The 26684-nt window shown below is 40.9% G+C and overlaps 1 protein-coding gene across 8 annotated transcripts; it reads left to right on the top strand.

Annotated features, from left to right (window-relative positions):
- Positions 1 to 696: 696 nt before the first annotated feature.
- On the top strand, positions 697 to 26455 carry trpm6 (transient receptor potential cation channel, subfamily M, member 6). Of its 8 annotated transcripts, none has more exons than XM_078170842.1 (41): positions 697 to 846; positions 2180 to 2259; positions 2496 to 2534; positions 3251 to 3440; positions 3715 to 3928; positions 4949 to 5073; positions 5215 to 5386; positions 5501 to 5675; positions 6263 to 6386; positions 6471 to 6543; positions 6851 to 6948; positions 7679 to 7813; positions 8485 to 8538; positions 8698 to 8850; positions 8992 to 9117; positions 9839 to 10110; positions 10311 to 10539; positions 11110 to 11262; positions 11361 to 11516; positions 11696 to 11824; positions 11991 to 12242; positions 12354 to 12528; positions 13728 to 13842; positions 13943 to 14139; positions 14259 to 14391; positions 18361 to 18799; positions 18966 to 19638; positions 19926 to 20023; positions 20178 to 20280; positions 20582 to 20628; positions 20754 to 20818; positions 21349 to 21374; positions 21484 to 21534; positions 21713 to 21778; positions 21884 to 22182; positions 23591 to 23673; positions 23745 to 23950; positions 24066 to 24117; positions 24239 to 24351; positions 24993 to 25053; positions 25130 to 26455. In XM_078170842.1, exons 1-41 carry the CDS (start codon positions 844 to 846, stop codon positions 25209 to 25211), a joined length of 6036 nt encoding a protein of 2011 aa, XP_078026968.1. In that variant the 5' UTR covers positions 697 to 843; the 3' UTR covers positions 25212 to 26455. The 8 variants fall into 8 exon arrangements, 6 of the variants coding, with proteins under 6 accessions (XP_078026968.1, XP_078026969.1, XP_033474400.2 ...); XM_078170843.1 differs by lacking the exon at positions 697 to 846 and adding an exon at positions 1901 to 2044 and having other exon boundaries at positions 8698 to 8835; XM_033618509.2 differs by lacking the exon at positions 697 to 846 and adding an exon at positions 1901 to 2044 and having other exon boundaries at positions 20754 to 20812.
- The last annotated feature ends 229 nt before the right edge of the window (positions 26456 to 26684 follow it).

Here is a 26684-nt window from a genome sequence, read left to right as displayed (position 1 = left end):
AGTCCAGTCCATATAAAGCAAGTGATTGTGTTCTGTAAATGCAAGTGAGTCATCTGCTGTCCTGATAGACGAGAGCAGCTTTTATTGTGTCAAGGATTCCTGAACTGATGGACATTATGTCACGGACCCCATCTGATAACATTTTGCCTCATGTCACATGAATTAATTTTGGTTGTGAGGTATGACTGAAGACCAGAATTTTATAGTTGACATATATAGTTGAGGAGATAACTGTAGAGTAGGTGAAACCTCACTCTTAAGACTCTTACTCACATTAGACTCACTTAATGAGTGAATTAATAAGTGAAAATAAACAACCGTTTTTTCTGGGGGTCCCTCAAGGAGCCTTGAGGGGCCTCAAACCCCTGGTTGAGCACCACTGTGACAGAGCATCTACATTTAAGTATAATCCAGCTGTTGATCTGATGTAGTCAATGGCACTCAAGCTATGCTGTTTACAGGTAGATTACTACATATATTTGCAGGTGCTATAACCCTGCAGTAGCAGTGTGTGTACTTGAGAGAGGGCTGTCAGAAGGATAGATTCATTTGAAAATTAATGTATCATCATTCTTGCCTACTCTCACTAATTAAGACACCCTCTGTATGTAGTCTTTGACCAGGAAAGAGACACAGTGGTACCCCCACTGTTTGTTGGTCCTGTGTGTGTTTGAAGGAGGAGGTCCTGAACTCCTCAAGGCTTCTCAGCAAAGCTCTTCCTGCCCTTTGGACCCGCGGCTGATGGTCGGTCCTTGTCAGAGCAATGATATATAAAGTGGTGTGATTTGACTCTAGATACATGTAGACACTCACTAAACACGGTTTTAACCGGAGTGTTCAGCCATGGTAAGTTATGGTTTACTAATACTTTTATTTAACGTTACTGAAGCGTCCAGCTTGTTTGTAGCGGGTAATTAGTTAGTCGTGACGGACATAAAAATTGACGGTTTTTATTGAAGGCTAACTTCACTTACCAACGGTCGTTAGCAATTAGCTAATGTTAGCAAAGTCGATGTGATTTACGTGTTAGCTAAAATAAACTTTTAGCCTAACGTTAGCTAAATGTCATGTTAGTTAAACCAGTGTACTCGGCTTTGTATTTAAATTTCGCCTCCAGCAAAACGTGTATATAGTATAAATAAATAAATAATATTTATAAAGTACAGTGTTTACTGACTGACTTTACCTTACTTACTCAAGTTAGCCAACAGTAACTTATTTAACTTAACTTAGCTAATAACGTTACAAGCTGTATTTACACTTTATGAAGGTTATACTTAAACTTCACAGTATTTCAGAGGAAAAATGTCTGTTTTAGATATTAAACTTCTTTTTATCATGGCAGATACTGTCAGAAGATGATAATCTCATTAGATATATTGTATGGCATCAAAATTAGGTTAATTATCAACAACACCATTACAGATGTGAAGCTGAAAAGCCAAGAGAAGTTAGGGATGTCTCATGTTGGCCCATTTCCCTTTATTATGGAATTATATTAACACTCACTTTCTTCTATATTGCCATACATCTGCATTAGTAACTATCATATGAATGTAAAGTAGTAGTAAGGAGTGCTTTATGTTTAATTGTTAGTCATGTGACAATTCTTAAAATGCTGCAGCACATGGTAAACTAGTGAGGTTTATTGTCCATGAAAAATACATTTATTGTAAAAACACTGAGTTACATCGGCTACACCACAGAAACCTGTTTAGTGTTTACACAATCCCACCCAGGGAGGCAGCACAACAGCTCCCAACCATGTGTACTAATCTCAGGAAAGGGATGTGTGTATGTTTCCTACCAACAATTTCCTACTCAGCTAGGCCATTGTTAAATATGTAGGGGAAGCAGACCTCGACAGACCAGGCAAAGCATGAAGAAAAGGCTGCTGCAAAATTGAATGAGAGGATGGCGGTATAACAACTTATATCCCGTCAGTGTTTTTTAGAGTGCCGTTCAGGTTTCTATGACGGGGAAGGACCTACAGTTAGTTCCCATGTAGGCTGCTGCCGGCACTGCAATGAGCTTCACTGAGAAGGTCACTGATTACATTTTCTCAGGAATAGTGTGTTTTTTGGCTGGGGGATGAGTTTGACAATTTAGTGTAGAAGGGATTGCTTAGCTGCGCCAGGGTCTGTGTAATGGAAGTAAATATTTTCTCTTCCTATTCCAGTCACGAAGGTCTTGGATTGAGGACAACCTCTTCAAGAGAGAGTGTGTGAAGTTTATCCCCTCATCTCGGGACCTACATAGGTAAACTGGCATCTGATTGCAGCGATGAGCTTCCAAAGAACTGTTTAAAGTACACGTTTTTATGATTCCCAGAAGAAATACAGGATAACTGCGTAGTTAGTCCATAGTATGATAATATCAGCAGTGACTAGAAACAACATGTTTCTGAGAGCAAAAATATTTGGCACTCAGCCCTTATTTCCAGGAATAGAGACCATGTGATTATTTGATAATGTGTTATTTCCTGTTTCTTACAGATGTATTCCTGTGTGTCAAGTATGCCAAAACTTGATCAGGTATATTTTATGAATTGTGTGTTTGTACCATCCTCAAAGTCACCACATGTACATTCCCCTCCCACACCCACCCCCCTATTCCAATGAAGAGTTGTTTCATCATCGTGTGGATTAATGTGTCATGTTTTCCCACACCCTTAATTTCATCATTTCCCCTTCTTGCCTTCTTTTTGTTTCTCTTTTGTCTTGCTAGTGTCAGTGACATGTTTTTAGAAATGAACTAACTCTACAGTGTGTCACACACTGGCTCGGGGAAAGTAATAATGCCAAGGTCATTTATTTTGTTGCCATTCTATACAGAGAAAACAGACAGGGTATGGAAGTTGGTGGTATCAACAGTGAAGGAGATTTATGAATGAGTGACAGCTGTGTGTGTGAATTTTGTGGGATGTAAAATGATAAACACCACCACCAATCATAGCGATGTAGACCCAAGGACAAAGGGAGGTGAAGAGGAAGGGAGGGAGACAGGAAAGGGGGAAGCAGCAGCCTGGCTTCAATAGGCCAGGTGGAGGCCTGTCAGGTGCCTGTTAATTTCACCCAACAACTCTGCCTTTATTTAGGAGTGCTTTCCAAACAAATACCTGCTTATTTTAGTACAAATAGGGTAATGAAATGTAAGTGAATAATGTTTCTCTGTAGGCACACACATAAAAGTTACTCTGAATTTCTGCCACCTCCTGCTATGGTCAGTTATGTAATCTTTCATTGATTAGATGCTGCTGTGGCCGCCTGATGATGGAGCACTCTTGGCAAGAGTCCCCTTCCCCCATGTCCCTCTATCCTGGTCCTGGACAGGACCTGGAAGAGGACTGGTCCATAGAGCTCCACACCAAAGCCAGTCCCACCAATGCCTATGGGATTGTAGACTTTGAAGACACTGCCACACGTGTCTGCCGGGCCAAGGTCTGTGAGTCTACTAACTGTACATTATATGTGTTTCTACGGCAAACAAATTTTGATAACTAAAAATATTTCAGCAAGAGATGACTCCAAAAATTAAGGTAAATGCTGGTCCTGTTGTGAATAAGACAGGATTTGGCTTTTGATTGTGGTATAAACAAGCTTTGACTTATGATCTAAGACGGTATCTGCTTCAAATAACAGTCACACTGGCATTGCCTGAGAAAAGCTCAAAAAGACTTTCACTCCCTAAAAGTTCCTTGTGTTTCCTGTACAGTATGTCCGTTTGGCTGTGGACTCAAAGCCAGACGTGCTGCTTCAACTGATGCTAAGGGAGTGGCAGATGGAGAAACCGAAGCTGCTACTGACTGTCCAGGGGGGCTCAGAAAACTTTACCCTGCCCGTTAAAGTCAAGCAGGCCTTCAGCAAAGGGCTAATAACTGCCGCCCTAAGCACAGAGGCATGGATACTCACTGATGGCATTAATACAGGTAGGTGTTATAAATTGATATAAGATCTGCGTGTGTGGGTCAATACCCGTAATTACTCTTGAACAACACTGGATCATGGGCTGTTGTCTGATATGAACCAACATTATCACCATGGTTGTTCGATGGCACAATGGGACTCATGTTGTATTTTATTACCCATACTATCTAGGTATTTGAAGATTCAAATACATTGTGTGTCAAATGCGGTATGCCAATACATACCAGGGTGTACTACTGCATCTTGTTGCCTTTTGCCGTATGCAAGCCAGCATGCTTTTCTGGTTGACAGACGCTGCATGAATAACCATAAAGATAACCAATATCAACAAAAGGACATAACTGTGAAAACAAAAAATGACAGACAAATGCATGGGTAATTTTACTGCTGTTATTAGAATACTGCGTGTTAGAATCTACAATGCATGCAGTTATAACTTAAAAGTTTAAAATATGGATATATGAGCAAGAGGGTCAAAGTTCAAGGTGCAATGTTATGACCAAGTAATAAATGTCAATTGTATGCATTCTCCATGCAACAGTACCTACTTTGGAAGGGCAGCTGGATTACATACTGAAAGTAGAAAGAACAAGTATGCTGTTGGGAACATAGCTGGGTTTAATCAGGGCTGGTCCTGATTTTAAACGGTACCAGGAGGCCTGTATGATGTTCAGTAACCAGAAGGTTTGATTTTGAATTGCATGTAAATTTCTGTGTGCCATGCTGTTGCAAAAATACTTATAATAATAATACCTGATCATGTTCTTGGGTTGTGTAAACTCATGTAGGTCTGTTCATTTGTAAGGACTTCAGTTCATCCCAGGGTCTAATCTGTGGGGCACAGTTGCATGCTATGTCCATTTGTTTGCACTTGCACAGAGAAGAATTTAATTGTTACGCAGCATAATGATTTGTTTGATGCCAATCTTAAGTGAGCTGATTCTTTATTTATACTGTTAAATTCTATATTTGCTGTTTATTCAGCTGCTCTTTACATACTCTTTACATACTTACATACATAGGTGTGTCTAAGTACGTGGGCGAGGCAGTGAAAACATTCGGGGGACATAATCTGAGGAAGAGAAACACAGTCGGCATCACGCCATGGGGAGTCATTGACAACAACACGGACCTTGTAGGCAGAGATGTGAGTATTAAAATCTAATGTATTGTTGAATGAGATTAAATCAATTTGACACTAAATATTTCCAACATATACTGGTGTGATGTTTTATCATGATTGAGCTCTGGTTGGCTCTTAATGTGACTTTCACTCAACATGGTTCAGGTGTTCAGGCCCTACCAGCCACTGGGGAACCCTTTGAGCAAGAGGGCCTGTCTGAATGGTTTCCACTCCCATTTTCTGTTGGTGGATGATGGAACACTGGGAAAACATGGCTGCCAGCAAGGCCTCAGGAGGAAGCTGGAGAAACACATCCAGCTACAGAAGATACACCCTCGTGAGTCTATGTGTAAATGTGTGTGTGTGTTTGTGCAATCCATCTAGGAGGTAAGAAAAGCACAGGGGTTTGATTTGACTGATGTTATATAACATTCCTTCCCCTGCTATGTAGGACTCAACCAAGGAGTGCCGGTGGTGTGTGTGGTGTTGGAGGGAGGCCCTGCCATTGTGTCCACTGTGTTGGACTATGTTAGCAGTGTGCCTCCTGTGCCCGTTTTTGTGTTTGAAGGATCAGGCAGGGCTGCTGACCTGCTCGCCTTCTTACACAAGCAGACCGCTATTGACAGGTATGCATGCGAACTTCACTGAAGCTACAGTAAAAGGTGTAAAGGATCTAACTAATTATGTGAAATGTTTAGTTTAGTTTGGTAGTGTTGTTATTAGGGGTGGGAATCTCAAGGCATCTCATGATAAAATCTGACTTCAATTCAGAGTGCTACGTCGCCATTGTAAAACAATTGATATACCTTGATGCATCACAACTGTTGATTTCTAAACATTTTTTTTTCAGCGTGCTTCTTTTAATACATAAAGTGCATTTGCAGTGATCCATAATTAAAATGAACAGTTGAATTTACTTCCATTATCTTTTATTAATACAATAGTAGTAACAAAGGAAGAACGGAAACACAATGCACGTTTACGTCCATTATTTTTCACCATTTGATTGGTTCAGCTGTTGGGAATATACAGTTTAGTCTTACAAAGGTGTTGGATAATTGTAATGTTGAGATTTTGCATTGAGACATAATCTTTCAAGAGAGAATCACAATGCGTCTAAGAATGAATTTTTCCCCCACTCCTATGTTATACCGTATGTAGCAAGTGTTTTACTGAGGAGACCTATAACTTACACCTTCGCTGCTCTATTAAGGCAGTTGGATGCTGACATCAAAGAGGACTTCCTTGTCAGGATTGGAGAGGTGTTTGGAGTAGAGATAGCAGAAGCCTCGCAGCTTTACAGTCTCCTCCTGCAGTGCATGGATCACAGACAGTCTGTGAGTGAAACGCCATTTGGGAATGTGTATGTTGCTATTCAACCCATGGACTACTCACACCGAGTCTGTGTCTTTGAACAACAGATAACCATCTTTGACTCAGAGGCAGAGGACCAAACGGCACCTGATGCAGCCATTTTGACAACCAGTCTCAAGGGTGCGTATATTTCTCCTCTTTCTTGTGACAATAGATGTTTTGACATGTCAAAGCAGGAAAACCACAGGTGTAATTGCTAACATTAACAATTGCTGCATTATTTGTAGTTCCAAGCTTGTTATTGTGCAGGCTGACTCACTGGCAAGACTTATCAGTGCACATGAATTGAACAATTCAAACTGATGTTTGACTTGGGCTTTCCCTGCTATGAAAGGTCAAAATGTCAGCCGTGAGAATGTTGTGCTGTTGCTTAGAAAGGCAGTGATTTAAGTTCTGTTGCATGTTTTTTGTTCTGTATGATGAACAGGCACCAAGGCCAGTCCTGCAGAGCAGCTGAGTGTGGCCCTAGCCTGGGACAGGCCTGACATTGCACAGAAAGTCATGGTGTATGGACAGCATTGGCAGGTGAGGCTGACTTAGAGCCTGTTTATACCTGGTATTAACATGCGTTTCAGTGATCCGACACAAGTGGACAGCCAAGAAACATCACACTTGTGTATCATGTCTCTGCAGCTGACCAGCTGTGTTCATATTCTGTTACTGCTTACATCATTTACACTAGACAGTCAAAAGGCCCTGTGTACAGTTATTATGTCCATACTTACGCTAACATGGTTGTGTCGGTTCAGCTGGAGATATCACTGTCAGTAGATATCAACGCGTTTCCCTCCATAGGGCAAAATCATGGTCGGTCGTGCAACACTTTGTCCAACTTATTGTACACTGGGCAAGTTATGGGGAGTTAGCACACAGTCACCAAAACATCCACCATGTCCTGCATTGATGATGTATTCCTTGTTGGGGACACATCAGTTGGCATTTGCATTTACACTACAAAAGCCATGTGGTCACATGTGTCCCAGATCACCTCAGCAAGTGGTTTGAGTGATCGCATCACAATCTGTATTGGTGATCTTAACACTTGTATTTAGCGCTGTCCATTTGTTATCAGATCATTTAAGATGAATGTTAATACCAGGACTAATTAGTCAATCACTGCTGCAAGCTGTGGCCTAGTTATATGCCAATATTGTTATTATATATGTTATTATTATATGCTATTATGCACACAAGAAATATTCTAAAATACCTTCATAGTTTTCTTCTAAGTATGATAATTGTATGTTGTACTTAGGTGGGTTCCTTGGAGCAGGCCATGCTGGATGCTCTGGTGATGGACCGGGTCAGTTTTGTCAAACTGCTGATTGACAACGGCATGACAATGAGCCGCTTCCTGACTGTGGATCGCCTCGAGGAGCTCTATAATACGGTTATTATAATATATTTAAGTATCTTGTTTGTTTACATGTTTGTGACTGTCCCTCGTAATTCCTTATTTACACATCACATTGACCATGAATAAAATACAACATTAATAAAAAAAAGAATAAAAAGGTTATAATATATACATATTTTTAGTAAATACTTTCACCCCACAGTACTTTTGTTTGTCTTGCTGCACTGTTTACTCCTTTGTCTCTCCACGGCTCACATTTTGCCGTACAAACATTTCAGTTCTTTTGTTTGCGACTCTTGAAGCACAAACTCCAAAACTGTGGCTTTGATTGAAATCACAATAATGCACTGTAAGTGTTTTGCACCAATAATCTCTGCGCTTCCTGGTCAATTGCATTCACAGTATTTTCCCAGTTGTTGTTTTAGGATGCTTTTGAGATCACAAGACTCTTTGTCATCAATGCACTCACACTTGGCTTTCTCCACATTGCCTTTATCTTTTGTGTATTAAAGGCTGTTTATTTATTCATAACTCTGGGATAATAAGTACCCTAAGAAACGAGCTAAGGATCCCAGGGCTGCTGCTGTGTATGCAATATGCAACTGTGTTGAAAAGTAACCAGTAGATCTTTTTTTGTTCTGATTTGGTATTTTCTGTTTACTTGTCTATTTTCTGTGAATAATAATACAAGTTTCTCTCCACAGCCTCAGGGGCAGACGGACCGTTTCCTACGCCACCTCGTTGAAGATGCGAAACAGGTGAGTGGTAAGAATGAGAACGCCGATATTACACTACAGACAACACTGCCACCTCCATAATTTACTGTAGTAGCCATATCTAAAGGTATATAGTATGTGTATTTTCTTCTTCTGCGTGTGTGTGTGTGTGTGTGTGTGTGTGTACGTGCGTGTGAGTAGACTTCTCTTCCCATAGGTCACCGTCTCTCTCTCATTGACGTGGGCCTGGTGATAGAGTACCTCATAGGGGGAGCGTACCGCAGCACCTACACACGGAAACACTTCAGAGCCGCCTACAACAACCACCTGCAGGACAAAGTGACTACATCACTAGTACTCTCTTTTTTCCACTGTGTTTTGATAAATGTCCTAGAAAAAAAACATTTTGACTTGGTACTTTCTTGTGTTATTAATTGTGACAATGCTCGACCTCTCTCCCACTCCTTGCACTCTTGTTGTTGTGTGTGTGTATAGGAGGGTAGACGGGACAGATCCACCTCCATGTCTAAACAGAGACGAGGACTGATACCAAACTCTTCAAGGGCCAGGAGTCTCCAGGACCTGCCTTTCTTTAGAACTGCTCAGCCCTACAAACCCAAGGTTGGTGGGGATTTTGTTTTTAGTATGGGATGCACACTGAAACAGCAAGAAGCCACCTTGAGTCATTCAAACCCACACCTCAGAATTGAAACTATTGAAATTCATATATTATGTGTTTTTTGAGAAATTCTCTGGTCATGCATAGCTCAACCATCATAAAACCATGCTGTAATTTCTATTCAGCACTGTTAGATGTTAAGGGCAACCTTAACATCTTTAAAATAAATAATAAATAATATTTATTTTTATATTATTGTGTTATATTTCCTGGCTACCAGTTCTCTTTTTTGCCATTCTGGTAAATGGTAAATGGACCTGCACTTGTATAGTGCCTTTCTAGTCATCTGACCACTCAAAGCGCTTTTTACACTACGAGTCACATTCACATATTCACACACACATTCATACACTGGTGGCCGAGGCTACCATACATGGTGCCACCTGCTACTCAGTGTTTAACACACTCACACACTGATGGAACAGCCACCGACAGCAATTTGGGGTTCAGTATCTTGCTCAAGGCTTCGACATGCAGACAGAAGGAGCCGGGGATTGAACTGCCATTCTTCCAATTGGTGGACGACCCGCTCTACCTCTGAGCCACAGCCGCCCCATTATTTCTCCCCTTTTGCACTTTTTCTTTTTCCTTGTGGCATCTCTCCTTCTTTATCTCCATTTCATAGTCAATTATTTTGTCCATACTTCTAACTTTCCCATCCAGGAGCAAAATGTTACTCCCTCAAGCAGTCGAGAGATCACATTGAGCCCTGGCCTGGGTGACACTCCTTTGCTGGTTCCCTTCAACTTCAACGACCTGTTCGTGTGGGCCGTGCTTCACCAGCGTCAGCAGATGGCACTTTTTCTGTGGCAGCACGGTGAGGAAGCGCTGGCACGTGCTACAGTGGCCTGTAAGCTTTACCGTTCCATGGCCTTTGAGGCACGACAAAGCAATTGGGACGACGACATTGCAGAGCGATTCAAGACATATTCACTGTGAGTGTATATTTAAGTGTGTGTGATGTCAGTAGTCACCCTATGGGGACAACAGCAACTGAATAAATGTTTGTAGTAGAATGATTAAAGACCCGATCATAATTTTTGAACATTTGAATTATGGTCTGAGAGGGAGAAATATAGATACAGATATAGATATAGATGCATGGCTGATACCATGTCTCTCCTTTCTGTCGTAGTGAGTTTGGTCAGTTGGCAGTGGACGTGTTAGACTGTGCATTTCGTCAGAACGAGCAGATGGCCATGAAGCTCTTGACTTCAGAGATGGAGGCATGGAGCCACTTCACCTGTCTGCAGATGGCTGTCTCCTCATGTCACAGACCGTTTGTCTCACACTCCTGCACTCAGACCCTCCTCACAGATCTGTGGACTGGTCCGCTCAACATGAGAAAAAACTCCTTTGTGAAGGTAAACACTGTAAACATTGCGAGAGTTTTCAGATAAACCAGAGAAAATTCATTTTATGCTCAAATTCATTTCAACTGTTAGTCTTTCATTGTAAGCGTCATAAGGATTTTTTTGTCTTAGTCGATGATGTATTTATTTTGCTTTAAAAAGAGAAAAACACGGGGCGTTGGTGGCTTAGTGGTAGAGCAGGCGCCCCATATACAAGGCTGTTGCCTTGTATATGGGGCGGCCCAGGTTCGAGTCCAGCCTGTGGCCCTTTGCTACATGTCATCCCCCTCTCTCTCCCCCTTTCACACTTAGCTGTCCTATCCATTAAAGGCAAAAATGCCCAAAAAAAAAACATATTTAACAAGAGAAAAACACAAAAAAATAATACAGAAACATAATGAACATACATCTCAGAGGGCCCAGCACTCTCAGTGTCCCTTTCATATTATGATAAGTCACTTGATTTAATGTTATTTTAAAAACTAATGCTTCACTAAGCTCATGTTTGAAGGTATGGCCTCCTGATGTTTCTGGATAGTTGTTACAAGCTTACATAATACACTTGTTATCTCTCTCTTTCAGATAATTTTGAGCCTCCTACTGCCCCCTGCGATCTTGCTTCTGGAGTTTAAGAGCAAAGCTGAAATGTGCCATGTACCACAGTCCCACGAGGCAGCGCTGTTTGGACTTGAGTCTGTGAAGTCAGCACCAGTCCACGAGGGAACTGATCACGCCGTAAAGTGCTAGTAGTGCACTTATCCAGCCTTAGTGTTGTGCTTTTTTGTCTTGTAATTTATTCTCCTCTCCTATCCTACTCTACTCTACTCTTACAGGGCAGTCAGGATCCAGAGCAAGGCCTGTCATTCAGTGACAAATGTTTGGGTCCAGTGTCAGAAACTGTATCCTCTATCACTGTGCAGTGTCTGTCCTGGATCACACGACTCTATGAATTCTACACAGCTCCTGTTGTCAAATTCTGGTTTCACACAGTAGGTTGTGTTCATGTTGTTATATTGCAAAAAATGTGTTAAATGGAAAATATTTCTCTCTCTGAGAACACATTACTTTGATGGGCTGAGAGTACCTCCTTGTATTTGATGTGGAGTCTGTGGTATTGTTTGTCTGTCACTTTCTGAATTTGTTTTTCTTGTCTCTGTTTCGACTTCAGATGTCCTACTTGGCCTTTGTGATGTTATTCTCCTATGTTGTCCTGGTGAAGATGGGGGATTATCCCAGTGTTCAGGAGTGGCTGGTCATAGCCTACATCTTGTCCACCGCAGTGGAGAAAACCAGAGAGGTAAGTCCAGTCAGTTTTATTTATATATCCCAATATCACAAATCATTTGTAAGTGTTTGTGTGTGCATTTGTTATCATTTTTCTACATAAGGCATTACTAAAAGTGTCATTGAAGATACAGTAAAAGGAAACAAAGACAAACCAAATATATACTCCTCTTACGTAGGTACTGATGTCTGAGCCGAGGAAGCTGAGCCAGAAGCTTAAGATTTGGTTCTCAGAGTACTGGAACATATCAGATTTCATTGCCATCCTACTCTTCATGGCTGGTCTGGTACTGCGTTGGCAAGCTGAACCCTACCGGACGGCAGGACGCATCAGTTACTGCCTGGACACCATCTTCTGGTTCGTTAGGGTGATGGATCTGCTGGCTGTCAATCAGTATGCTGGCCCTTACCTCACCATGATCACTAAGATGGTGGGTAGAGACTGTGCACTACATATTGGTGAGGAAAAAAGTGGAGATGTGTGTTTTTTTCTTCTTCTTCTTTTAGTTACCCCTCTCTCCTCTCTCTGTGCGTTTCTTTAGACCAGTAACATGTTCTTCATCGTGGTAATGATGGCAGTAGTGCTGCTGAGCTTCGGGGTATCCAGGAAGGCCATCCTGTCGCCAGATGAGGAGCCGTCCTGGAGCCTAGCTCGAGACATAGTCTTCCAGCCATACTGGATGATCTACGGAGAGGTCTATGCAACGGAGATAGATCGTAGGTGTCTCAGTAAATAGAAAACACTAGATATTTATTTATTAACCAGTGTTGATTTAAAGAAGACAAGTTTAACCTTGATGATTTTGCTGTTGCCTTGAGTTTTTAGTGGAGTTGGCTTGACTCACATTTGTATTCCAATGTGTGTTATTAATTGCAGGCTAAAGATGAGTGGGGTAATTGTCCTTGTTGTTTCAGGACTCTGATAACTCTACCAAATCATACCCTTGATGATGACTAACTTTTTACAACATGTAAAATGCCCCTAACAATTTACAGTGTATTCCCACTGTTGAAGGGATTGTTTGGACTTTTTGAAGTGGGGTTGTTATGAGTTAGTTATCAAAAATCAGTGTATTACATACAGCTGATGGTGGTTCGCATCCCCATAATTTGGAGAAGCAGGCAGGAGTGCCACCAAGAAAGCAAAGCCATGTACTGCTGTGGACGAGGGCAGCAGCAAAACATATTTTCGCTACCAAAAAAATGAATATCAGTTTAAGTGTACGCTATATAATTTTTTTTTTTTTTACTGCTTTACCTTGTCATCTGACAGCCTTTTCCGACGGGGAACTAAACCTGTTAGCTATATTCTCTTCAAAGCCACTAGACTTCATTAACAAAAACAGTAATTTCACCTTGCAGAACACAGGAGCTGCTGTTTTACCACTGCCTCGAGAGGTTATTTTATTTGTGTGATTGTGGGACTTTCGTGAATCTGAACTAATACTTAAGTCAAACAGTAACACAAACAAACTAACTGATCGAGGCAGCAGTAGACCAGCAGCTCCCATGTTCTGTGACGTAAAATTACAGTTTTTGCTAAAGGAGACTGGTGGCTTTGAGGAGTGCATAGTGAACAGCTTCAGTTCCCTGATGGAAAGGGCTATCTGAAGGCAAGGTAAAGCGGTGAAAATATTCTAAATATAGTGTAAACTTTAACTGATATTCATTTATTTAGGTAGCTAAAATATTTTGCTGCCCAGGGGCACCACTGTACATTGCTTAGCTTCCATGGCAGTCTTCTTGCCTGCTTCTCCAAACTGTGGGTGTGCCAACCACCATCTGCTGACTGTAATACACTTACCATGGATAAATTCCCCATGAAACTCCACTTCAAATATCCTAACTATTCCTTAAATGAAGGTATTGCTTGTCACCAGTGTAAAGTCTGTGTGTGTGTTTGTGTGTGTTAACAGCATGTGAGGACAGCCATCCATGTCCTCCTGCTTCCTTTCTCACGGCATTCCTCCAGGCTGTCTATATGTTCTTCCAGTATATCATCATGGTCAACATACTCATTGCATTTTTTAAGTAAGAGTGTTTATAAAGAAAAATCCAATTTTACACTGCAGGACCCCCATTAAAATAAAGAGTATGTTTATTTCAAAGAATGTTGTCTTTTTAATAACAGCAACATCTACTTTGACATGGCATCGACATCCAACAAGCTGTGGAAGTACAACCGTTATCGCTACATAATGACGTATCAGGAGAGGCCGTGGCTGCCTCCACCCCTTATCCTTCTTAGTCACATGGCCTTAGGTTTGAAAGCCATCTACAGGAGATTAAGTGGAGATGCTGAGCGGGAGGAGAGATGCTCTGGGCTTAGTGAGTACCGCACTGTGTAAAACTAATTTAGAAGTTATCTAAACATATCTTATGAGTCACCTCTCAGCACATGTCTGTATCTATTAAATCACCTCTCCTGTCTTACCTGTCTTTACCAGAGCTCTACCTGGGCCACGAAGATCTGAAGAAGCTCCATGAGTTTGAGGGGAAATGTGTAGAGGGCTACTTTCATGAGAAGAGTGAAGATGTCCACAGCAGGCAAATTAACAGGATCAGAGCCACAGCTGACAGGTTGGATTGATATTCTAATTGATTTGTTTAAAACAGGAGTTTAGGATGTGGACATTTCAGAGTAAATGCTTGTGTAAGCAGTTGGCTCAGATAGAAACATGAAATACTTGGAGCTGTATATAATGAAGCTGAGAAGAATGTCTTAAAAACCAATGATATATGTGCTCTGTTGGCCCTGCAGAAGTTGGTTTTGGCGTAGTGCAGTGAAGTGGTTATAGTTTCTACAGTACATAGAAGCTCAAACACTCCTTTATCAAAATACAGTGATAATGAGGAGAAATATGATGACAGAAGGCACCATTGTAGATGATATAGTGGAAAAATGTATTGGTTTTGGCATTGGGCACCATAGAGAAATATGATGACAGAAGGCAGCATTGTAGATGATATAGTGGAAAAATGTATTGGTTTTGGCGTTGGGCACCATATTATCATGAAATATTTGTGGAAAAATCTTTTTTGTGTTTCAAAAGGTGTGGCTGCATTAGACAGATACAAACAAATACAAATTATTTTTTTTTGTTTATTGTTTACAAGAAAAACTAACAAAACTAAATTCTTGACAGTTTCAATATGTCAGTTCTCAACATTGTCAGTATCAAAGTCAACAAATAACAGAGAATGTGTTCAAAACTGAACAAAAAATAAATAAACCATCACATCATCAAATTAATATTTAGTAGTCCTGTCATTGGCACGTAGTAGAGCTCTAATCCTGGCTGGCATGTTCCCCACGAGCCTTTCACACTGTTGAGGGGTAATCTTGTCCCATTCTTCTTGAATTACTGCTTTTAATTCTTCTAAATTCTTTAACTCTTTTCATTATGGGGAAAAGAGTTAAATACCTCATTATCTATAACCCTCATTATCACTGTATTTTGATAATGAGGGTTATAGATAATGAGGTATTTAACTCTTTTCCCCATAATGACGACATATGACGCCCCCTCTTAAATCCTTAATGACGAGTTTTGACGCCCCTGGCATATCCATAAAGATGACATATGACACCTATTTGAACAGGTTCTGTGTTTGGCTTTCAAATGGTGATGACTTACTGGTAAATGAATGAAACACATCGAAATCCTCATAAATAGATAGTTTAGAACCTCAGGTTTCTAAAGATATATGACATGTCTATGTTTCATGTAGGTTGATGGAGTGTAACATTCATTTATAAACACCTGGCGAGATTTGATTTTTTTATTCAAATAATTCCATGGGTAGCCTTAGAATGTTCTATAAGGGTGGTTGATGTAGCAGTCCTGAGATAACAACTGATTCTCAGTAAACTCATACCTCATCAAAAAGGCCTTTTTTTCTGACTCAGATACAGTGGTGGAAAAAAGTTTTCAGACATCCCATGCATTTGTGAAATATTGCATTAAGAATCACTCTTAGGTCTTCAAGTGCAATTTCTTTTAGTATAGTCACAGCCAAAATACTAAATAAATCCTAAAAAAGCCATTAAAAACTTAAAATTGATTGGTTCCATAAAAATACATAAGAAATTTTGAGTATTGGGTCATTTTGGTACCAGTGATGAAGGTCGTTCTTTTTATTAAAAGACACAATTTTTGTTGCCAAGCTTCGTGTCTACATAAAGCCAGCACATTTGAAAGTTCTTCAGACACAAAAATGGCTAAAACAAGGAACCTAATGCAGGAAACACGCCTGAAGATAAAGATTCTCAGCCAGGAAGGGTACAGCTGCCGCCAGATAGCCAGGAAGTGCAGATGCAGTCCTTCAGCAGTTGGATACACTCTGCAGAAATACAGACGAACCAACAGCTTGGAAGACAAACCAAGACCTGGGCGTCCAAGGGTTTCTTCAGCAAGAAATGACCGCATCCTGATCCGCATGTGCAGACAAAACCGCCGAATGACATCACAGGAGCTTCAGCAGCAGTGGTCAAACCAAACTGGTGTCCAGTGTTCCACCCGCACTGTACGTGGCCGACTTTTAGATCATGGCTTAAGGTCCTACAAGGCTATCAAGAAGCCCCTGATCAATGAGAGACAGAGGTTAGCCTGGCGTCGTTGGGCCCAGGCACACAAGAACTGGACAGCCAGGAATTGGAAGAAGATTTTGTGGTCAGATGAGTCCAGTTTCCAGCTTTATCTTCCTCCTACTAATGTGAGGGTACGCAGAAGGCCAGGCGAAGCATTATCTCCAGCATGTACAGTACCTACTGCCAAGCATGGCATGGTGGAGGCAGTATCATGGTTTGGGGATGCATGAGTGCTGCTGGTGTTGGTCATCTCACTGTCTGTGATGGCACATTGAACTCCAAGGCACCAAGTATTGTACCATTCTCGAAACCCACATGCTGCCTTCTGCGCGTGCACTGTTCCGTCGAGGTAAAAACTGGATGTTTCAACAAGATAATGCCCCTTGCCACACATCCAAGGCCAGTAGAACTTGGCTGCAGGAGCACAGTATCCAGGTCTTAGAGTGGCCAGCTCAATCCCCAGAAATGAGCCCCATTGAAAATCTGTGGTGGATTATCAAAAGGTCTGTTTCAAAGCATAAACCAAAGAATTTAGAAGAATTAAAAGCAGTAATTCAAGAAGAATGGGACAAGATTACCCCTCAACAGTGTGAAAGGCTCGTGGGGAACATGCCAGCCAGGATTAGAGCTCTACTACGTGCCAATGGCAGGACTACTAAATATTAATTTGATGATGTGATGGTTTATTTATTTTTTGTTCAGTTTTAAACACATTCTCTGTTATTTGTTGACTTTGATACTGACAATGTTGAGAACTGACATATTGAAACTGTCAAGAATTTAGTTTTGTTAGTTTTTCTTGTAAACAATAAACAAAAAAATATAATTTGTATTTGTTTGTATCTGTCTAATGCAGCCACACCTTTTGAAACACAAAAAAGATTTTTCCACAAATATTTCATGATAATATTTGAGATTGTGTAAAATTTTAAGGGTGTCCGAAAACTTTTTTCCACCACTGTACATGATAGACAAGTGGAGTGCATAGGAAGTCATTTATGTTTGAATTTATTAAGAACAATCGTATTACTTTGCAAATGTGTTTTCTAAGATTTTTCTTTTGGTAAGTAGATATAAATTTGATTACTACTGTCACACAACCCAGTGAGTATGTATTCCTGTCCCACTAACACAGGTTTCACTCCTCTGTGTATGTCTGACAACCCAAACTCGTATTTTACATGTGAGATACAGTATTACTAAGAATGTCGTCATTGTGTAAAGTCGTCTGTTAGTGGCTTTAAAAAGTTAGTCACATTGTGACACTGGTATGAGCATGAACATCAACATGTTAACATCATTATTAAAAGGTGAAAAACATGTTTAGCAAGCAAAATTTATTAATATAGCACCTTTCACAGACACTAGTCACAAAGTGCTTCACATTTTAAAAAATAAAATAAATAAATTAAACTAGGATAAGACAGCAGGTAAAATATACAAGGGGAACAGACATAAGACACAAGTTAAAACATGAAATACCACATGCTACCTAAAAGCCTGTCTGAATACATGGATTTGTACCTGTTTAATAAAGGAGTCTGAAGAGTTCAAAGACCTCAAGTTTATGAGTGACTATTCCAAAGCTCAGGGGCTGCCATTTGGGAGGCATGATCTCCCTGAGTCTTAAAACGTGTCCAAGATACCTTTAGAAAACTCTGGGTAAAGAACCCAGAGTAGTGTAGTGTGTGGCTGCAGAAGATCCATGATGTACCATGGAGGCTGGCCATGTAGGGCTCTGTAAGTGAGCACCATCATTTTGAAATGAATTCTAAAATGAACAGAAAGCCAATGTAGAGGTTAAAATATGTGTAATATGTGACCATCTGTTGGACCATGTTTACAGTATAGGAGCAGCATTTTGGAAGATGTGTAAACTCTGTAAGGAAGATTTATTAAGGCAAGTAAAAAGAAAGATGAAGCAGTGTGAATGTCTGTTTTTTTATTTGTCTCATTAGAGCTGAGGAGATGTGCGTGATGATGGGTGAGGTCTCAGATAAAGTCAACTTCATTCAGGACAGCCTGTCTGAGCTGGACTGTCAGCTGGGTCAGCTCCAAGACCTTTCGGCACAGGCAGTGGACACCCTCACTCTGCTCTCTGCTACTGACAGCCTACACAAGAAGGAGGCACGCCTGGCTCAATGTCGACCCATAACAGCGTCCCGGCATATCCTCCCTCACAGCTGGACCCTCATGCACAGAGGTGGAGCAGACTGGGATGTACTTAATATGAGACGAGCCATTGCCAAGCCGTGTAGAAGTACCCCGCCTTCATTACTGAAGGGCCACGTTCTGGTGGCGAGTAGACTGACATCACAGGAGTGCCATGTTGGAGCCAGGGGGAGCAGAGGAGGAAGACAAGGACACACTGAGAAGGGAGAAGAAGGAGTGAAGGAGGTACACACTGTTGTCATTTCATATTAATAGCTGTCGTAGGAAGTCAAAGAAAGTGAGTATTTAATACCTAGCACTGTCTTCTTAGCTTTTTATCAGTAAAACTACCACTTAATTAATGACTTCTCTAGTTACAATTATTTTGTTTAAAATATTTTTTTCCTCCTAGGATTCACAGTTTGGTACTCCTGACCATCCCAGTGAGAATTGCCAGGGAGTCTCTAGACCTGCTTCTCATGCTTCCTTCTCTCCGTCATACGGAGCCGGAGTTCATCTCAGTGGTTTCAGGGATCAGACAACCTGTGAGTCCTGTGGACCGCCCCGCTGCGCGTCTCCTCTTTCTCCCAGAGGCCTGGAGTCACCGCATCATAAACTCTGGACATGTGACCCTTACCTGTATCCCAATCAGGAGGAAACTTCCATGGAAGAGGAGGAAGAGGAAGAAGAAGAGGAGAAAAGGACACATGAGGAGCTCTCTAATATAGAAGTGTCCAGAGCTTCTAGCACCGCTGTCCTGCTGTCTGACCCTCGAGACATCTCTGAGGGTTTGGTAAATCCTGCCTTTTCTCAGGATGATAGCCGACTAAGTTCTCGGCCCAAACCTTCCACCCAATGGGGAAGACCAGTGAAATCCCCCAGGTGGGCTCGTCTGTCCAGAGACCGCCCCTACGGCTGCTGCAGGTCTCTGTCATCCAGTGTGGAGAATATGGCTTTCTCAGGGGCACCTCTCAGTCCAATGAGGGGATCATTTCCATCTCTTAACGAACCAATGAACAAAGAGGGTTTGTCAGATGGGAGGAGTTTCAGGGAGGCCACATCACTGCAATGCAGCATGGGCAGAGGTAACATAGTAATGCAGGTGTCAACATCAGTTATTTTTGAGCTCATAAATCTTCAGTCAGTCTTTATCTAATATTTGCAAAAGTAGTCGAACTGACCACTCACAAAGATACACATTATTTAGATGTACAGCATATTTTCTTCATATCAGTTCCTGCATATAACAGAAAAAAATATACTGATTAAAAATCTGGGTGTACATTATGTCTACTTTTGTGTACTGAATTTGCTTTTGAGTTATCATGCAGCTGCATTTTCTAACAGATCATGTATGTTTTTGTTTGTGCAGAGTGGTCCAAGTCCTCTGACTTCACTCAAGTACCAGACAGCAGAGGCAAAAACCAGAACAGGAAGACAGTGAAGATACAAGAGAGCAGTCCAGATACTGTAAGATGTTCACAGCATATTTGCTAAGATTTACTTCATTTGTGACAATTGAAATTTCTCCATGATTGCTCACTAACACACTGAATATTACATGGATCATAAAACATTGCTAATTTCTTTGTTGTTCTGTTTCATTAATTCTTGTGGGAAATAGGTAACCATGCAATCCCATATGTCTGATGCCAGCTGGAGAAGGTGCCGGAGATTGAGAGGAGAACCTACATGTTTGTCGGCTTCAACCAGCCTCAGTCAGCTCAGTAAGGACTCACCATCCTCTTTACATCAAGCAGATATTAGTAATTAGTCATACTATAAGCATACATCATCCCATGGAACCTGAATGCACAGTGGTGCAAGACAGAGAGTGACAAGATGGAGAATGAAAGAATGATAAAGAGCCTGTTGGTTCATTAAAGCAAGGCCTCTCTGAATTCATCACTTGTGAATAAATAAACACAAAAGAAACAATGACCTAATAAAATGTGCGATTTATAAGTTACTTGCAGTCAAAGATTTGTTTTAAAGTTTTGAATATTAATGATATCAATATTGTTTCAGATTTTGAACCAATGGATTTGTTGCAGAAGCAGGTGTTTTCCCATCAGGTAAATCTGTGTGGAATTGTGGTAACTGACTGTAGTAACTGTGGAAACAGAAATATTAAGAAAATACATGATATATTAAGTGTGTAATACATCAGTGGTCTGACTATCTTTGCATCTGCCTTCAGGATGTGTGGAGCTCCACTAATTCAACATGGAACAGCTGGGCCAGATCCATGAGCCGCAGGTCTTCATAAGTCTGCTTTTCTTTTGGCCTGCCATAATATCATAGACAGTGTAAAAATAACTGATGTAGCTACTGTGATGTCACCCATTTATTTGTGGACTGCCGTTCGAGTTTGGCATTGCTATCTTGATTTTTTGGGGCCAGAAATTGTCATATTTGGCGGGGAGGATGGAGTTGTGGAGGAGCGAGAGGTGGATCTGACTCTTACTGGTGACTCCTCACAGACAGCCTGTCACTCATGTGGCCCTGCCCTTAATTATGTGTAACTTTAAGCCTTAACAAAATGTAAACGGGTGAGTTATGTAAAAATTAACCCCTGTGCAGTTGTTGGGGGGGAATGTTGCAAGAATGTTGAGGATTGACTCACTTCTTGAGCCAGCCTCAAGTGGCCGTTCGAGGAACTGCAGTTTTGGGCACTTCTGTGTTGGCTTCATTATTCAGCAGAGGTTGCTGCTAGCATTACATCCATGAATTTCAAACACTTGAGGATTGTTATGATTGCACACTACATATTTCTCTTTTTGTCCCTGTTGCAGTTTACAGAGTGGGATTGCCCCTGAAGGTATTTCTGAACTTTTTTTTTATGAAATATGTTTGTATAGTTAATTTATTAATTATTGTGAGATACACTGTTTCTGTATTTTAATTTCCCATGGTCTTGTTTTCTGCAGCAAAGAGCTCCTCATTCCAGTCCACTGACAATTTGTATCCTCACTATTCAGGTAATAAAGGCAGAAAATTATGTTTGATTAATGTGGCTATCAACATTTTTAGGTACGCCAGATCCCAAAAGCTTTTTCTGCTGTAATTGTGCATCTGTTTTTCTGGATTGCATGAGTAATTATGTCTGTATTTTAGCTCATGTGAAGTTTTGACTGTGTTCTGTTTGTGTGTTAACAGCTATGGAGAGAAACAATCTGATGAGACTGGCTCACACCATTCCCTTCACTCCTGTTTCCCTTCTGGGTAACGTTTTTGTTTGTTTCTTGTTTTTTACTAGTTTTACGTAGCAAAATATGTGTCTTAAATTCCAAGCACCTAACTTACTGTTTCCTGGTATGTTCTCTGCAGGAGGTGAAGAGGTGAGCATCTACTCTCTGGAGGAAGTGCCCTCTGATGCTGACCCTGAATCCAGCACAGTCTCCTCCTGGTCATCACGTGGCCTCTCTGCCATGCTGCAGCCCCTCTCCAGTGAAGAGGGCTCGCTGGATGGAGGTCTCCGGCAGGGCTGCAGGGTGCTGTGCACCTGGGCAGAACGGGACGTGCTCAGACCTGGTCTGGTATACGTAGTGAAAGCCTTCAAGCAGGAGGTGGTTCGGGCCTGGCAGAGGTACTTCCCTGGTAGCACGGCACTACAGCTTTGTTTAAGAGTAAGTGTACCTGAAAAGTGAAGTATGCATAGGCAGGGAAGCACTGAGTAGTTGTTGAGGACTTTCTAGAAGCTGATAGCATTAACAATTTGCAAAATTGCCACATATTCACAGTTTTAAACCTCCTAGACCTTTATCTTCCTACAGATTTAAAGGGTAACTTTGGTAGTTTTCATCTTGGACCCTATTTTTCCAAGGTTTAGTGTCTAAATGAAATGAAACAATTAGGAACAACGTTTTTTTGACATGCGTTCAGTATTGAATGAGAACGCTGCAGCCGGCAGTGATCAAACAAGCTGCAATGAAACCACTTGAGACATATTTGCACTGTCAATTTACATACACAAAAATGCTTGTTTTTGCCACTGGAAAGATCAGATTGTTATTTCAAGTGTCTGACAACATTATGGAAATGACCCTACTTTTTTTTTTTTTTAAAAAAAAGAATAAGATCCCTTTTGTTTAACCAGAAACAGCCTCAAAATCGCCATCACTAAACCCACTAGACTCTATTTAAATAAACAATAATTTTGGCATGTATGGAGCCAGCATATTTTCACATCTAACTTGGTAAATTGAGGGTTTTTTTTAACCAAACCAGAGTTGTTTTACAATGATAAAATGTTTAAACACAGTCTGGTGGCTTCGGTGATAGTGATTTGGGGCAGTTTCGGGATAAACTAAAAAGATATAAGTCTCTAACAAAGAGGTCTATCTCTGTGGTCATACTTTTTTTAATGTTGTCAGACACTTAAAATACCAATCTGAGCCTGTCAGTGGCAAAAACAAGCATTTTTAGTAGATGTAAATTAACAGTGCGAACATGCCCCCAAATGGTTACATTGCAGCCTATTTTCACCGCTGCTGTCTGCAGTGGTCTTGCTCAGACTAGGGGTGTAATGATGATACAGTGATCAGCGTTCCAGTATTATCGATGCAAAGTGAAAACTTTGACACATATCATCATCATTAAGATACAACTTTATTGTCAAATTCCCATTGCCTGTCTGTGTAACCATTTCTGTCCAAGCACACATCTCTTCCTAAATATTCAAACAGAGCTAGCGGCCAAGTGCGGGCATATAATCGTAAGTACCAAGGTTGACAGTGAGGATATTTACTGATATGGTTTTGTATCGATCAAAGTCCCCTGAATTGAATCAAATCAAATTGTATTGCAGCAGACTTTTTGATATCAGCAAATATTGTATCGCTGTCCAAAGAATTGGTCTAATATTATTTCGTGATTAAAAGTTGTGAATTACACCCCTGATCAATACTGGACCAAAAAAAAAGTCATTCCCATTAGCCACTTAGACACAGAAACATGGGAAATTAGGGTCCAGGATGAAAAATACCAACCTTACCCTTTAATTTTATCATCAACCTCTGTTTGACCTCCCTAAAGGAGATCCAGCAGCAGCGAGCAGCTCAGAAGATGATGCAAGTGTTCAATGAAGTCAAACCTGATGATATGCACCACTCACCAAGGTGTGTGTTCTCTCCTGTATATGCGTCTGTGTGTGTCTGTGCATGTACTAATTGTCTTTTCTGCCCACTAGGTTTCTAGATGTAGCACTGGTCCTCTGGCATTCGAATGGCCAGTGGCTGACTATTGAGAGGAACATGTCCGGTGACTTCAGGAAGTACAACAATAACACAGGAGAAGAGATCACCCCCTGCTGTTCACTGGAAGAAATGCTGCTGGCGTTTTCTCACTGGACTTATGAGTACTCCTGCAGAGAGCTTCTGGTACTCGATATTCAAGGTAGGTTTCTTTACTCTGTATGTGTGTGTGTGTGTGTGTTTGCAGCATACCTGTGTATGGACACACGTAAGTTGTTGAGTTGTTTGTCTTAACTTATGTGTACTTTTCTTAACAGGAGTAGGAGAGGAGCTGACCGATCCAACAGTCATCATGACAGACGATCAAAGGTACAGTTACCAACAACATATCAAGGTTATTAATGGCAAACATCTTCCCCTTCTGATGTTAGAACAAGGGATCTCAAATATGTATCGTGAGAAAGATAAAACTTTTATTTTTCTGTTGCAGTGGTAGCAGGGGTGAGATGCTTTTTGGTCCAGATAACCTTGGTGATGCTGCCATCAGCGGTTTCCTGCAGAAACACTCTTGCGGTGGCTGCTGCCACAGACTGGGCCTGGCAGGTCAGAAATGTTTGGTATTGCTGTGTGTTTGTGTGTGTGAGAGAGAAAGGGAGAGTGCATGTAAACAGTGTTAAAATACTTGAAAAATACATTTCTTTATCCTATACCATTATGTGTTTTGCACTCCTTAGCGTATACAAAGGATTTTTTGTCATTGTGTTTGTTTTTTTCTTGTGCACGTGTGTATAAGCATGTATTCGTATGTCACCTCTGTGTCGTCACTCAGGAGGCCAACGTTGGCTCTGAGATAAATCCCCAACAACTTCAAATGAAGACAGCACACACCAACAGCCAGCTAATTAAGCCGCGAGTGTTCGTTTATTTCTATAACAACAGTAGTGTTTGAGGCATGGGGGTGGGCCCTGCTTTGTGCGTTGTGCTCCACGGCCTTTGATTACGTATTAATCATGTCTTTGTGCTGGCAATGTGCTGCTGAGACATTAGCTTTGATTAGCTATTAATTAACGTCTCTGGGTAGGCACGATACCGGCATCTAGAGGATAACTGCTCGGGAAGAAACTGTGCTCAAAAACAAACAAGCCCAGCAAACAAACACACAAACACAAACATTCAGACACAGTTGTTTTGATATTTCAAAGGTGTGTTGTGTTTCCTCTTCCTCTTCTTGTGTCCTCTCCAAGATTTCTCCAACAAATCAAACCAAATTATTCATGCCGGATGCGTGGACTTCCTCCCAGGCCTGTCAGTATTCTCTTTCTTGTGATAATGACTGCGTTATTGGAGCGACATGTCGCTAACTGATGTTTCTGTTGTTCAGATTTGAGGAAGTGTTCGGACAGCTGCGAGAACAACAGCGAAGCAGAATCTACACCGGGGAAAGAAGATCAAGAGGACGATGAAACCGGGTTGTAACCTCTGACCCAGGAAGTATAGAAAGGGAGACACATGCACTTTTACCAGCACACATTCTGAGACATGTCTGCCTGAGTACACACTCAGACATATGTTTTTACAAAATACTGTCTTGGTGCTCTGCCTGATTCATTTTTCAGAGGAAACTGTGACTGGACGCTAGAGATTTAATTACTGTAATTTGTACAAAGGATGCCAATATGTTCTTTCAATATAAGTAAATAGTGTCAGGAGGAAGGGAGGGAGGGTTGCAGATTATTCTTGTTAAAGAAGGGATTATAATTAAGCTGTATCTCATGTATCATTATCGGAAATGCAGTAACAACATACTGCTTTTTCATGACTTAACAAAAGTCTAAATCACTATTTATGTTGTTCTTTTCTATGAATATTTTGACACAGAGACATGACAATTGTTATTACAATTACCATTAAAAGTTAGGAATTAATTTATAGAGAATACATTTATTTAATGTTTGGCTAAAATAAAAAAAATTCCAACAAAGTGCATGTGTGAGACAGAAAAACGAGGCAGAAATGCACCCATAAAATTTCTTTTATTTTTTTTTTCTTCCCACAACAAAATGTCTACAAAAGCGATAAAATATAGAATTTAACAAAAATCACTTCAGACCTTCACATTGTATATACATCTCAAAGGAGGACTCAGTAAGGGCCCTGCATAGCTCTGAACTTCAACCCATGCTTATCCATCAAATGTGGGTGTTTGCGGCTCTCCTTAATGCAAATGCACACATACATACACACACATACACACACAGACACACACTTTCATCCTCATGTGAAAATTAAAAAAAAAACTACAGTAGAGCTGATGGATTTGTAGTAGAGTCTCAGTTCAGAGTCCAGCAGAGTCCTCTCTCACCAAATGAAAAAAAGCATAAAATGTAAAAACTGTTTGCCAGTGTAATCAAATACACATTTTCCTTGAAGTTCCCCTTTTTTGATTGGTTTCTCAAGTAAACTCACACAGTAAAGCATCTATGCCCCACTCTGCCAATCCTTCCGCTCCTCACTAGCTATGGCACTTTGAAAACAAAAAAAAAGACTCATTTTATTGTATTTTTTTTGTTTTGTGTTAGTCCTGTGTAAAAGGTTCTGTAGCCCAAGCACCTTTCAGGTTTCGGTTACAGATGCTACATTTTGTTTTATTTGCTCTTGCTGGGATGCAAAGACATTCTAAACAATAAATTAACAATTTTCAACACTACTCCAATTGCACGCTTGTGTAATGCATCAAGAAACTTTACAAAGCATTGGTAGAGCAAACATCTCATTCTCTCTGTCTCTCTCTCTCATACACACACGCACCCACACACTCACATAGGTTTTCTCAGGGAAAGGGAGGAGGAGGTTTGGGGTGGAGTGTATTTGACTAAGTGTAGGAAATGCATTTCAAACCAAGTGTATTAAAAACGTCTGCGCAATTTGTCCAAGCC

Source organism: Epinephelus lanceolatus, chromosome 9 (genome assembly GCF_041903045.1).
Source record: "Epinephelus lanceolatus isolate andai-2023 chromosome 9, ASM4190304v1, whole genome shotgun sequence".
NCBI lineage: Eukaryota > Metazoa > Chordata > Actinopteri > Perciformes > Serranidae > Epinephelus > Epinephelus lanceolatus.
The sequence above is the reverse complement of the archived record's forward strand: the minus strand, read 5'-3'. Positions and strand labels throughout refer to the sequence as shown.

Coding starts and splice junctions, on each gene's coding strand:
- trpm6 (XM_078170841.1), top strand. Junction 8,851..8,991: donor ACAAAGTGACTACATCACTA/GTACTCTCTTTT, acceptor GTGTGTGTATAG/GAGGGTAGACGGGACAGATC. Junction 21,535..21,712: donor TTTGTATCCTCACTATTCAG/GTAATAAAGGCA, acceptor GTGTGTTAACAG/CTATGGAGAGAAACAATCTG.